The sequence below is a fragment of the Aureobasidium namibiae genome, assembly GCF_000721765.1.
Source record: "Aureobasidium namibiae CBS 147.97 unplaced genomic scaffold scaffold_10, whole genome shotgun sequence".
In the NCBI taxonomy this organism is placed as follows: Eukaryota; Fungi; Ascomycota; class Dothideomycetes; order Dothideales; family Saccotheciaceae; genus Aureobasidium; species Aureobasidium namibiae.
In genome coordinates, this window is record NW_013581199.1 from 200,329 (window position 1) to 212,343 (window position 12,015).

At 51.8% G+C, this 12,015-nt stretch overlaps 5 protein-coding genes across 5 annotated transcripts; 1 reads left to right on the forward strand and 4 right to left on the reverse strand.

Moving 5' to 3' along the window:
- Positions 1-989: 989 nt before the first annotated feature.
- On the reverse strand, positions 990-2,615 carry M436DRAFT_73340 (uncharacterized protein; the record flags this gene model as incomplete). The annotated part of the gene is made up of 2 exons (XM_013571328.1): positions 990-1,136; positions 1,284-2,615. The coding sequence occupies 2 exons, from the start codon at positions 2,613-2,615 to the stop codon at positions 990-992; spliced, it is 1,479 nt and encodes a 492-aa protein (XP_013426782.1).
- Positions 2,616-3,562: 947 nt separating this feature from the next.
- M436DRAFT_48831 (uncharacterized protein) lies at positions 3,563-4,170 on the reverse strand (the record flags this gene model as incomplete). Its single annotated transcript, XM_013571196.1, has 3 exons — positions 3,563-3,679; positions 3,861-4,025; positions 4,138-4,170. 3 exons carry the CDS (start codon positions 4,168-4,170, stop codon positions 3,563-3,565), a joined length of 315 nt encoding a protein of 104 aa, XP_013426650.1.
- A 521-nt stretch (positions 4,171-4,691) lies between these two features.
- On the reverse strand, positions 4,692-7,160 carry M436DRAFT_73342 (SET domain-containing protein; the record flags this gene model as incomplete). Its single annotated transcript, XM_013571329.1, has 3 exons — positions 4,692-5,352; positions 5,408-5,607; positions 5,658-7,160. The coding sequence occupies 3 exons, from the start codon at positions 7,158-7,160 to the stop codon at positions 4,692-4,694; spliced, it is 2,364 nt and encodes a 787-aa protein (XP_013426783.1).
- Positions 7,161-7,737: 577 nt separating this feature from the next.
- On the reverse strand, positions 7,738-9,630 carry M436DRAFT_73343 (zf-DHHC-domain-containing protein; the record flags this gene model as incomplete). Its single annotated transcript, XM_013571330.1, has 2 exons — positions 7,738-8,556; positions 8,611-9,630. 2 exons carry the CDS (start codon positions 9,628-9,630, stop codon positions 7,738-7,740), a joined length of 1,839 nt encoding a protein of 612 aa, XP_013426784.1.
- Positions 9,631-10,195: 565 nt separating this feature from the next.
- On the forward strand, positions 10,196-11,227 carry M436DRAFT_48564 (uncharacterized protein; the record flags this gene model as incomplete). Its single annotated transcript, XM_013571149.1, has 2 exons — positions 10,196-10,574; positions 10,617-11,227. Coding segments are annotated over 2 exons (990 nt in total), but the record flags the coding sequence as incomplete, so codon positions are not given.
- Positions 11,228-12,015: the final 788 nt, after the last annotated feature.

The window sequence follows — 12,015 nt, forward strand, 5'->3', positions numbered from 1 at the left end:
AATCTTGAAGTGTCGATCTGAGGAAAATTGAATGAGATACTAGTCGATACACAAAACAGAACGAAAGAACCCCCGTATACTCAGACTAACAGCTGTGAACGATGACCATCTTGTCAAGTATGCAACCTCGCAACCTATCCTCCGATCCGAACATGCATGGAAGTCAGAGACATCAAGGCCAAAATACCATGATGTACAAACGAGATAGACACAACGAGCAGAGCAGAGTTGCTAACCACAACGAGAGAAATGGTATATCCACATCAAACGACTGTCTGCCAACGCGTCAATATCATCCCGGTGTTGTCAGAAGATGGTGCATACCGACCTGAACGCGTACACAATTCTGATTATATTCCAAGTCAGGGACGAGGATCGCGTGTATTGAACAGATATCGAGAATACGCATGACCAGAATATGCCTCGTCAGAGTCATCACTAGAAACTTCGGGCAATGCGAGAACGTTAAAGGGAGCAGAAGACGCAAGAGGATCCAGAGGAGTCTTTGCCGTTTGAGATCATTATCGCGAGGATCTCAATTGCCTGATCTCTTCTTCCAACCGTACAATGCTTGACAGCTGTCGCGTGATTGTCCGTCGAAATTCCCTGCGTGTCTCAGAGATGACAGGCATGTCTTCATCGTCCGAATCTTCGTCGCTCAAGGTTTCGTCGCCCCAGTCATCATCGTCCGAGTCTTCCTCGGTGGTATCAGAGGAGTCCTCCGAAGTAATATCATCAGAAGACCGAGAAGAGTCGGAAGACTCGGAAGAGTGGGAAGAGTGCGAAGAATAAGAAGAGTCAGAAGAGTTTCCATCACTAGAACTGCCATCCGAATGAGGTGACTCGTCTTCAGATTCCTCGAGAGAGTCTTCGGCAGGGGTTCCAACATGACACCAAGGACTAAAAGTATGCGCATCGTCATTATCTTCCTCGTCTTCTACGGCCTGTCCCTCGAGGGTCTCATCAATGACACTGTCGCTGAAACCATTCTACGATGCTTCTGTCTCCTTGTCGGATGCCTCTTTCATGACTGTGTCTTCCTCCGATTTTGCTGTCGTGTCGTCGGGACCCTGTGGTGATTTGAGTGCTTCGGCCTCCTCGGTTTCCTGGATCTCTTCTGTAGCTGGTGCGTCTGGCTTGTTCGAAGGTTCTTCCACAGCCACTGCTGCTGGAAGATCTTCTGCGACATGTTCGACTTCCGGCTTCTCTTCCGCGACTTCGACTTCGGCAGCTTCCGGCTTCTCTTCTATCACCTCTCCAACTTCTTCCTTCTCTTCTACTACCTCTCCGACTTCTTCCTTCTCCTCCACTGCTGTTCCGGCTTCCTCTTTCTCATCAACCGTTTCCATGGGATCGTCCTTATCTCCAAGTGCTTCTACAGCTTCTTGCTTCTCTTCTGCGACTTCTTCGGGTCCCTCGTTGTCCTGTGTGACCTCGCGAGCTTCGTGCTTGTCTTCTGCTGCATCGACGGCTTCAGAGACAGTCTGTTCGGTCGCCTCGGTGGCTGGTGCGGTGATCTCCTCTGCTTGTGCCATGGCTGACGGGATTGGCTCCTCAGCCTGAGGCTCTGATGGTACAGCAGCTGTGCTTTCAACGGGTTCCTCTTCCTGAGGCTCCTCGCCTTCGCTGACTTCGCCATCTTCGCGATCGTCATCCTCGTCGCCTTCGTCGCCCTCCTCGCCGTCTTCATCATCGCCTTCATCGTTATCATTGGCGTCAGGCTTCGGGGTAGAGTCGATATCCATTGCTGAGTCGTCTCCATTTGCATTGAAAGTCGAGGGTGTGGCGACGCTAGCTCCGCCTCCAGGGGTCGAGGTTGCTGCGGCATTGTGTCCATCATTCGGGTTGAACATGACCTTCTTCTTGCCACGGCCAGGTCCACCCTTTCTGATTCTGCGTGGAGGAACAGGTTTGCGTCTCAATGGTTGTTGCTGTGGCTGAAGTAGGTCGGTTGCAACAATGACACCTTCAGCATTGGCAATGCCAACACCTTCGATAACTGTACCAGGAGCTGCCTGTACTGGCGCGGCATCAGCCATGATGGCATCTTCTGCGACTTCGCCTTCGACAGTTTGACCTTCAGCAACCAGTACTTCGTAGACTGTAGTGTTGCCATCTGCGTCCGACTTCATAATCTTGGTTTTGCGTGTGTTTGCCGACGAAGCCACGGCATTTGCTGCTTGCAGTGCTATCTGTGTGTGCAGACTGGGAAGACCCTTGCGGCGTTTAGCAAGGAACTCGCGCTCGGGCTTTTCGAGGTGAGAAGGCACTTGGCTCCACTTCTTGGATTGCCAGCCCGTTTGGACAGGTTCGCCCTCATCTTCTTCTTCCTGTTTGTCGTCTTCGGTAGGTTCCTGGGGTCGTTTTGCAAGTCTGGGTCTTCTTGCTTCACGCAGCAGTTGTTGTGTCCAAGGAGCCAGCTGGTGTGAGTCACGTGGCATGGGCAACTCAGGCAATGCGTCACCACCTTGAGCAACCTCTGTTGGTGGCGGAAGACCTACAATGGTCTCTGACTGAGACCATTGGCGAACAGGAAGGCCTTCGAAAACATCATGATCGGCCTGGGAGCGACCAGAGCGATTGCTGCGGCCTCCAGCGCGGAACTGTTGAGCCATCGACGTCAGTTTGGATTCTTGAGACTTGCTCGGTGGCCGAGAAAGCTAAGGCTTGTTCTTCCAGATAGTGAATTGTGTTGCTGTTGGAATAATATTTGTGTGAAGATGATGGGTTAGAAATAGGTAGATGAGAGTTGAGTCCTGTGTATGTTTTTGGGATGGGAATGCCTTGACTGATGTTGAGCAGGATGGACGCGGCTTCGAGAATCTCGTGATCGATATTCTCCAAAGATACGTTGGGAGTCATATTCTTTTGAATAAAGTGCTCAGGGAAGACAATCGGGAGTGCGTGTTTTTGAGGGAGCATGATGCGCGGGAGTTGAGGATGTGCAGTGAGAGGGAAGGGTCAAGCAGAGAAGCGCCGAACAGGAAAGAATAAGGCGAAGAGTGGGACAGAGAGAGGAAGGCACGTACAGGAGCCATGACCTGTGTTTTTCTTACACTTCCGGGTCAGAGAGTTTCAAAGACGAGTCGCAGGTCCAGACAAAGTTCGATACCTGTCTCCTGATAACAATATCGCTGTTGCCTGTGGATAATCGTCTCTTATTAACGCACTCTTTGTGGATGATAAACACCTGTTGCTTGGTTGGCGACAGCGCGTCTCCCCTCACGGGCCGACGACGCGACTTGACGGACGTCTCGGGAGTCTCGGCGCCCGGCGACTCTTCGGCATATATGTTGACTGGTTGCTCAGCAGTCTGCGTCTCTGCAGCGGGACCACGCCATGATACTGCTTATGTGGATATGAGATACTAAGTGTATAGGATGATCGTATTGACTCGAATGTGGTATGTTTACAGTTCAGCCCAATTGGGCGATTGGTATTTTAGAAAGCATATGAAACCATGACTCCACCTCCGTTACACCCGAAAGTTGACAAGCTCAGTCCCAGCTAGCATCCATGTTAGCATGTGCATAAGTAAAGTGTTAAGAGGCAACTGCAAAACTTACCCGTGTTCGGTCTGTCTCATGATGTCGTTTCTGCCGCCGGTCTGCTTGCCGGTCTTGCCTCCCTCGACTACTAGCCTGTCTAGCTGGAAGAACTGGCTGACGACTGTTTGTCTCTGTTACGTGAAAGTCAGCAGCCATCGCTTGTAAGTTGTGTATGTTGGGTCGTATGTGCAGCTATGCAGTGGCCGTATGGGAAGTCTCAGCACCACGCCGTCTTTGCTCTTGTTCAGGCCCGGTGCCACTGCATATCGCGATTGCCGCATAACTCCTTCCTGGTCCCGTCTGAAGACTCACCTTCAACATCTGCAACTCTGTGTTTCCCTTCGACAAAAGCTCTTGGATCTTACTCGAGTCGGACTCGGCAATGTGCTGGCGGAAGGCATCCTTGGTGCGACGCACGGCGTACTCGCGGAAGTTGTACGCGGCGAACTGGTTTCCCTGGCGCAAGAGCTTGCGGTACTGTGTCGAGAGACTGTTAGCTCGGTGTACTCTTCAGCGGCGAATCGTGGTATCGCAAGACGTGTTTGTCGGACAGAAGATTTCGCATTCGATCGAGATGGATGAGCCGTACCAGAGAGCGGACTTTGATTTGTGATGCGCTCATGTTTGTATGTGCGAGTATTGCGAGGCAAGAGATTCTTTGACAAGTTGTCTCTGCGGCGATTCATCAGCATAAGCTTTCTGCTTTATCGTATGCAATGGCTGAGCGGATGCAGACCACAGAGTGGCCAATTTACCTACCGTGTGTTTCGTCGCGCAAGAAGTCGTTTAACAGCAGGTCAGTAGTGTATAGTAGGTACTTACCTATCTCCAAAGCAAATGTTGCCGCTATGTCATCCAAACTGACAGACCGAGACTCCGAATCTCCGTCCGACTTTCGGATGCTTGGCAGGGTCTGGACCGATCGATTGCAGCAATTCATGAGAAGAAAAGAAGAGAAATGGAGAATAAAGCCAACTTCGATATGAATAATGATCAAATGTCGTGTGATTAAAAACATGCTAAGCCCTTCGCGAAACAAAAGAAACAAATACCCAAAGTCCCGTGTCCTGCAAGATCATTCTTTGACGCCGTGCCAGGTATACCCCTTGTCCCGATTCCCACCCATCCTTGTCCATTGCGCTATCAATCATCGGCCTTGACTGCTCTCATAGTGCGAGCCATCTTGACTGCATCCTTGTTCACCGCTCTGACCTTCATTGAGCCTTTGGGGATGCTCTTGTTATCCATACTACGGCGAGCTGGCTTGGTCATGCGGGGACTGGCTTCGACTGCTCGTGATGCCTCCTTTTTCTTGATGGAGGACAGTCTTCCGAGCTTCTGGGTCTTCTTAGGCTCCGGTGTGGCCTTGGGTTTGCGTCCAGTCATCCTTGTGGTCACTTTCTGGACGAAGCGTCTGGCTCCATTCTTGTCCTTGGTGACAGTGGTTGTGGTGGTCGTCTTCTTGACTGCAAGATCTGCAGGGATAATACCCTGCTTTTGAAGCAGTGCAATCTGCTTGTCCTTGCGGGCCTCCTCAACTCTGGTCTTCTCCATAGTTTCATCGACGTATACCCAGCCCTTGGACATCTGAGGAACCTTGCGCTTCTTGAACAGTTCCTTGTCGACCTCGGGCGCAGCAGTGGCACCGAAGAACTCGCCCACTTTGCGCTTCATGCCGGCAGCCATTCCTTCCTTCTCCTTCTTGGTTACGGGCTTGTTGGCGTCCTTGGGTCTGGGGCCTAAGACACCACGGCAATTGGTCGCACCACAACGGCACTCCTGAACATTCTTAACCGAGTAAGGGCTGGGAGATCGTGTCAGATTATGTTGTTAGAACCAAGGACCGATATTTGACTTACTCAAAGTTGTAGTCGTAGGTCAGTTCTTCACCAGTAAGAATGCCGCGATCACCAGCGAAGAGAGCCATGCGCGGATGGCCTCCAACGAAACGCTTGAGCATCTTGCAGTTGGGCTCGCACGAGTGGTTGACGAAACGAGCAATCGAGCCCTTGGTAGCATCAAGGATCATGCCTTGATCAAACTCCATCTGATAGTAGTCCTGTAAGATGTCAGCATATAATCCAGTCTCTCCTGTATACTAAAACTCACGGCCTTGTCCTTGTAGTCTTCTCTAATTCTTCTACCAGCCTCGTTGGGTGTGATGATCTCACCAGTGTACTCGGTGATGATTTCATGCGGCTCGTAGGATCTGCAAGCGCGTACACCAAAGCCTCGGTCAGGAGTCTTGATGACCTCGACTCCTGCATTGAAGAGATAGTATGCTGACTTCTTGTCGGCCTTGTTTGCACGCTCCGTGCGGACTGCGAGTCCTGCAAAGTCGCGGTTCGTGCATGAGTCTCCAAGACCGCAGTTGTTCGAATCACACTCGTAGTCCATGGCACGGTTGAGGCAGTGTTCTCCACATCCAGGTTCAGAAGATCCAGGGACTGGTGGAATGCAAGTGCACAGAGATCTCTCGTAGTAGGACTTCTTCCAGTAGTGGACGGCATCACCAACGAAGCGGTTCTTGTGAACCTTACCCCAGTCCTTTGGCTTCTCCTCACCACGCTGATGATGGACAGGAGCAAATACGTCGTAAGGGATGGTGAAAGGTCGTTCTCTTTCAAGGTAGGAGAACATAGGTAAGGCGACAAGGCTGTTGCGCTTTTCCGGCTGGGTAGCATCAGGAAGGAAGGACGTCGACAAGGGGCGGGCCTTGCCAGTGGGCTTTCGCGTAGGTTTAGGAACGGACATATCATCGTAGCTCGAAAGGTTTTGGCCGGCATATAGACCTTGAGTCTCGTAACGTTTTGTCGGCTTTTTGCCCTTGGAGGAGAAGACCTGTGGCATTGTGATGCTGAAGCTTGATGAAAGACGAGCGAGCTTGCTGGGTCTTTCAACACGTTCGTGTTGCTCCTCGACGATGTTGTTGTCCTGTTGTGCCCCCTCGTTCGCGTCCTTGGGGCCCTCGATTGCCAGCAGACGACGACTCTGTCTGCGGTCCGTCTTTTCTGGTTCGCTTGCTTCTCGGTCACGCTTGCCAAGGACACTCTTCACTCTCCCCAGAGCACGGCCGGTCGTTTCAATCAACATGTCCATGGAAGATCTGTGTCGACGCTTCTTCCTGTCAGGCAGGTCAGAAGCTCCAGGCAGGTTGTCCATCTCCCAGTCCATGTTGAGAGCCTTGACACCCTCGTTGAGCAGCTGTCGATTGGGAGTACTGCCCGAAGGTTCAGGGGCGTCTTCGACGAGGGTATCACCAGAGAAGTTACGAGCAGCTTTCTCCTGTGCCATTTCGAGGCCAGCAGAGGTACGGCGTATGCCAGAGAGAAGGCCCAGATTGTAGGATGCAGGACCAGACTTGCGACGAGACGAGCGACGCGTCAGGTCCGCTGCAACTGTCGCGTTCATCTCCTCCTTGTCGGCTGCAGATGCGAGATGGTCCTGTTCGGAGATGCTGGTAGGAGGGGTGGACATTACAGCGAGAGCAGCTGATGAGAGCGAGCCCTCACGCGCGCTGCCACCGACTTCGATGTTGGATGCTGCTGAAGACGAGCTCGTCGAGCCCGTTGAGACTCTGGGGAGAGGTAGGCTCTTCCGTTGTTTCGCCATGTCCCTGGCGGATGGTACGGGATCGAGGTGGTAGTGGTTGAAATCAAGGTGGGGACAGACGCGAGAAAGAGACGCGCCGACCAAAGAGCCGTTGCTATATTCGCTAAGCCTATCTCAAGCAAGATCTCGCGGGGTTCTGGATGGGGTCGATATCTCTTTCTGCTGTTTGACGATGAGTTCAGAAGGACATGGCTCACTCTGACAGGCAGGGGTCTTCAGGGATGGTGTGTCCGTTTGTTGTGGCACGCATCCGAGCAGAAGTGGAGGATAAAGTTCCCGCGCCTCAGTCGCGTCTTTTGTGGCATTCCGCTCCCCTCAGCAACACCCGTGCTCACCATCAACACATGCATGTGCTTGTACATGAGATTCCACTCGCGCCTCGGACAACATATGATTGGCATGTTTCGAAAAGTGACTTGATTCGCTGATAGGGGTATAGAGACTAGATATATATGTACAACCAAGAAAGGAGCAGCAAATGGGAACAAACCCAGCGTCGTGAACGTGAACAATCGTCACAGTGCTGCAACATGAACAAGAAGCTGCGAAAGTAAGGAAAGGCATTAGTGGAGAATATTCATCTCCTGGGTGTGTTGTTGATGGGAGTCAAGGTCCGTTGTCCTTGGAATTCACCAGTGTTACTGCTGACAGTCGCACCCTTGATCTCGCCCATCTCCATCTCCTCCTTCTTTTCTGACTGCTTAGCCATTCTAGACCTCCGCTCTCCGAGGCGTTGATCGCCTTCCTCGTAGCGGTGTCTGAAACGCATATATGTTGGCGGCCGAGGCCTCGTGAAGACGCTGGCCCAGTTTCCAAAGATCGAGTGCTGGCTGAATGGTCGATGGCGATCCTTTTTCTGGAACTTGTGACTGTTGAGATATTCTCTGGTTGTCTCACCCCTGCCCATGAGGAAGAGATGGTAACCCCAGAGACTCATAGGATATGTGAGAATGAGGAAAGAGTATACACACATGGCAGCCGGTACACGCCAGACATTGAGAGCATGTCCAAAGTCGGAGTTGTTCCGCTTCATCCACACAAGGATATGGGTAAGACTGGCTGCAAGTAAGAATAGGCCCAAGACTGTTCCGGATGCGACAAATGCGAGGAAGGAGCGGTAATTGCGTCGTCCAACACAATTGTTGAGCCAAACACAGTGATGATCCTGAGTCTCGATACACGAGTCACAAACGCGGCAGTGGTGGGCACGAGGAGGGCGCCAGATCTTGCACGATTTGCAAAACTTGATGGGGACTTCCATGGCAGTAGTACCATTGCCACTTGCAGATGGGCCAAAGGATCTAACAGTGACCCACTCTGTAGTTGACGGTCCAATAGCTAATGGATCCTCGTCTGCTGGGGTAGGTGGCTGAGGATGGAGATTACGTGGGATGATCTGCAGCCTTGGGTTAGCATAGGAGGTACAAAAGGCTGGCCGGAAGACACTCACACCAGGTTCAGAAAAGGATGCGTGGATGTAAGAAGAAATACAGATGAAGAAAACGTAGGCGAAAAGGATGGGTATTGCTGGAGAAACGTGACGCCATAGCCACGGAGCAGAGAAGCCAAAGAACAAAGCAGCAGGGATGATAGCAAGGAGTGCAGTAAAGCCATTAAGTGGCCGTTGGCGAGTATTAATAAGTCTGCCATGCAGAAAGAAGACAGCATTGCCATTGAAGTATTGATGGTTTCTCCCGTTATTCGGCTTAGGGTCCGAGGCGATAGGTTTGGGCGTGTAGTTGGCAGGCGAAGGGGGTACAGATGGTAGCTTCTCGTGGCCGTCTCTATCGGCGCTTCTGCCGTTGACCCTGCTCGAGCGACTCTGGCGGCTCCACGACGCTCGAAGAGAGATGGGTGATTTCTGAGCCTGCAAAGATGAGACAGAACGCGTAGTACCATCTATGTCTAGTGCAGGTGGCTTTCGCAGAGGGTATTGGCTCTCTTGACTTTTGGCACTACCGAAGGGCTGAAGATCTCGGTTGGACTCGTAGTTCGGGGTTCCATTTCCTCGAGAGGTGGGTAACGGAGGAGCATCCGGGTCGATTCGAGGCCTGTTGCTCTGTTCGATGGTCACGATCGATGCATTGCTATTGCGCGAACGGTGAGTCCGGCGACCACTGTCGGTACTTGGTCTTGCTATAGGAAGTTGCGGGGTCTTCGGACTCGTAGGCGGTGGAGATTGCGGCGGAAGGAACGCGCTCGAGATGAGATTTGGGACGTGGGTGCGGCGAGAAGGATCGGTTTGGTAGCTGCCACTGCCACGGCCGCCCAGAGAGGGCACGGGAGAGCCTACACGGGCCTGGGGTGCGGCGGATCTTGTGCGGAAAGATGAGTTGGTGGTATTGGTGGTGGGACGAGATGGTGGAAGTCCTGCTTCTCCGACAGGACCGGTGTTGGTAAGGACAGTGTGGGTGTGTTGATGGTCGCTGTCCGGACCGTGGTCGTTGTATGGAAGGCCACTGTCGGCCATGATCGTCAAGCGCCGGCGATGATCAATGCATGTCCTGTTGTTGTGTACCGCCGGTGTTTGTTGTTTGTCGAGTCGACAGCGCACAAGTCCTCCAGATGCACACCAGAACGACACGATACTAGATCGGAGAAGAAACAGTGCAGCGACTTGTTTGCTGGGTGCAGGAAGTCGTCGACCGTAACACACGATCAGCGCCGTTTCCAAATTGCACGCCCAAGAGTCAAGCCGTCCGTGCCACCTAAACTCTATCAACAACTTAATTTACCATTGTCGGGGACTATCACATGCATGGCCTCTCGGTCTCTGAGTGAGGTGCCTCCTCCCATGTAAGTGAGCCGATTATATCGCATCCGTGAAGGAAGTTGCAGGTCGATAGTTCCCGCCCTATGAACGAGTACATCTAGGCTCAAAGTTGGAGTTGAAATGCGTGAGATGGAGTCAATATTATCCATCATGACTGGGCACGCAGTATATCCACCTCTCGGTTTTTTAAATCTGCACACTCTTTCTTTCTTCAGCCCAGAGAAGGACCTTTCTAGGACTACGCAGAACGATCGAGGGCCCTCTTTCCAGGATGCCACGAGAGCTCGTGCTACAGATAGCCAAGTCTTTACCAACTGAGAGCAGCTATTGTCTAGCACTCACCACGAGAAGCCTACTCTACGATCCAGAGATACGGATTCTTGGTGGTCTGGATACCGAGCGGACCGAACATCACCGTCGCAGACTGCTGCCCTTGTTAGCCAAAGACTGGCCTGACAAGACCTTTTGCGATTACTGCGCCAAATTACACCCTCACAGAGACACACCCAAAGTATGCAAGGACTGGCAGCGTTGGTCATCTTGCCCTCGTAAAACATTAGGCATGTGGCTCCATCTGGACCCTTGGGACTACCATATACAGTTCGAGGATGTCTACAAGGTTATGGAAAGCCATCGCTCGGGTAGAGACGACCTACACTCGATTACTCTGCACACCGATTGAGAGGCCATGGATTACAAGGATATGGATGCTCTGGACTGCAAGATAGATCGACTCACTGAATCTCACGAAGGAGTCAGAAATCTGGAAAAACGCGCGAACATCAACAAGGGATGCTTGAAAAAGCTGGATGTTGTGCCTCTGATACTGGACGACTCCTTGATCATGACAACCACGCAGCGAATGTTCTACCAGGCCGAACAGCGCGATGATTTGCTCAAGAACAGCATCAGGCGGCATGTCTTCAGGCCTTGTTCACATTGGGATTGGACGCCTGGAGAACCGGACGGTCCTCGCTGGTCGCTCATGTCCAGTGTAGAAGAATACATCACTCAAATCCTCCATACGAAGACCACTCCACGCTCGAACAAAGATAATTTGTGTCTCTATGTACAGAGTTTCGCTCCAAGTAAGTGCTATAACTGCTCGACAGAGTACAGCTTCCGCGTCTGGAACCACGGTAATCTCGGGATCGAACTTTGCCTGGAGACCTGGACAAAGCTAGGCTCTTGTAGAAGAACCGGAGAGTTATGGTGGCTCACTGCTGCACACCACACATGCGACACATATAGTCGCGACCACTGTGCAGAGATGCAACGGCGACTTCCATTGTGAGGCCCTGCCCTCGGGGCTCCGAAATTCGATTTCCTATTGAAACAAAGCAGTACTGCCGTCCTTGATCCGTCTTTTCTGCGTGCTTTCAGGAACCTGTGCAGCAAGGGCTATTTTGTCGACACGAGCGCAACGGCGCCTGATAACTACGCCATCACGGCAGGGAAATCGGAACCCAAGAAGATGGCCGAGCAGTATCAGAAGAAAGCCGAGCACTACCGGACAAAGGCTGAGTACTACCAGAAGATGACCGAGCAGACCAAGCGACACAAAGATCAGAGTCCTTTTGAGTTGGGGGATACTGCTGCAAAAGATGAAGCTGAAGAGAGTTTATGGTCAATGACTCGGCTTCTCTTGCTGATGGCTTGCGTAACTGTACTCCGTAGAGTTGCACAATTCCTCGAGCAGATGGGAAGCTACAATCAAGAGCCGTAGAATCATCGACTCTCTATGGACTCAACTACTAGTCAGGATAGACTGTGCCTTGCGATAGGATGAACTTGTCTTATTGCTTGTCGAAGCACACTAACATAAATGTGTCTCGAAGCAACGACTCGAAGCTGAGCACAAAAAAATAACAAATGTGATGTTGACGGCCAACCAGTATATATAACAGATTTATCTCCTGACGGATATATCATATACTCTTCAAGAGACCATCAGCAGTGTTTCCAACAGTACAACACTATATTCGACGACATATCATACCATCGATGTGAAAGACGAATGTAGCTCGTACAACCCTGCCCCGAGCGGAGCGCCAAGCATCACCCCATCATCGGAGCGGAAAC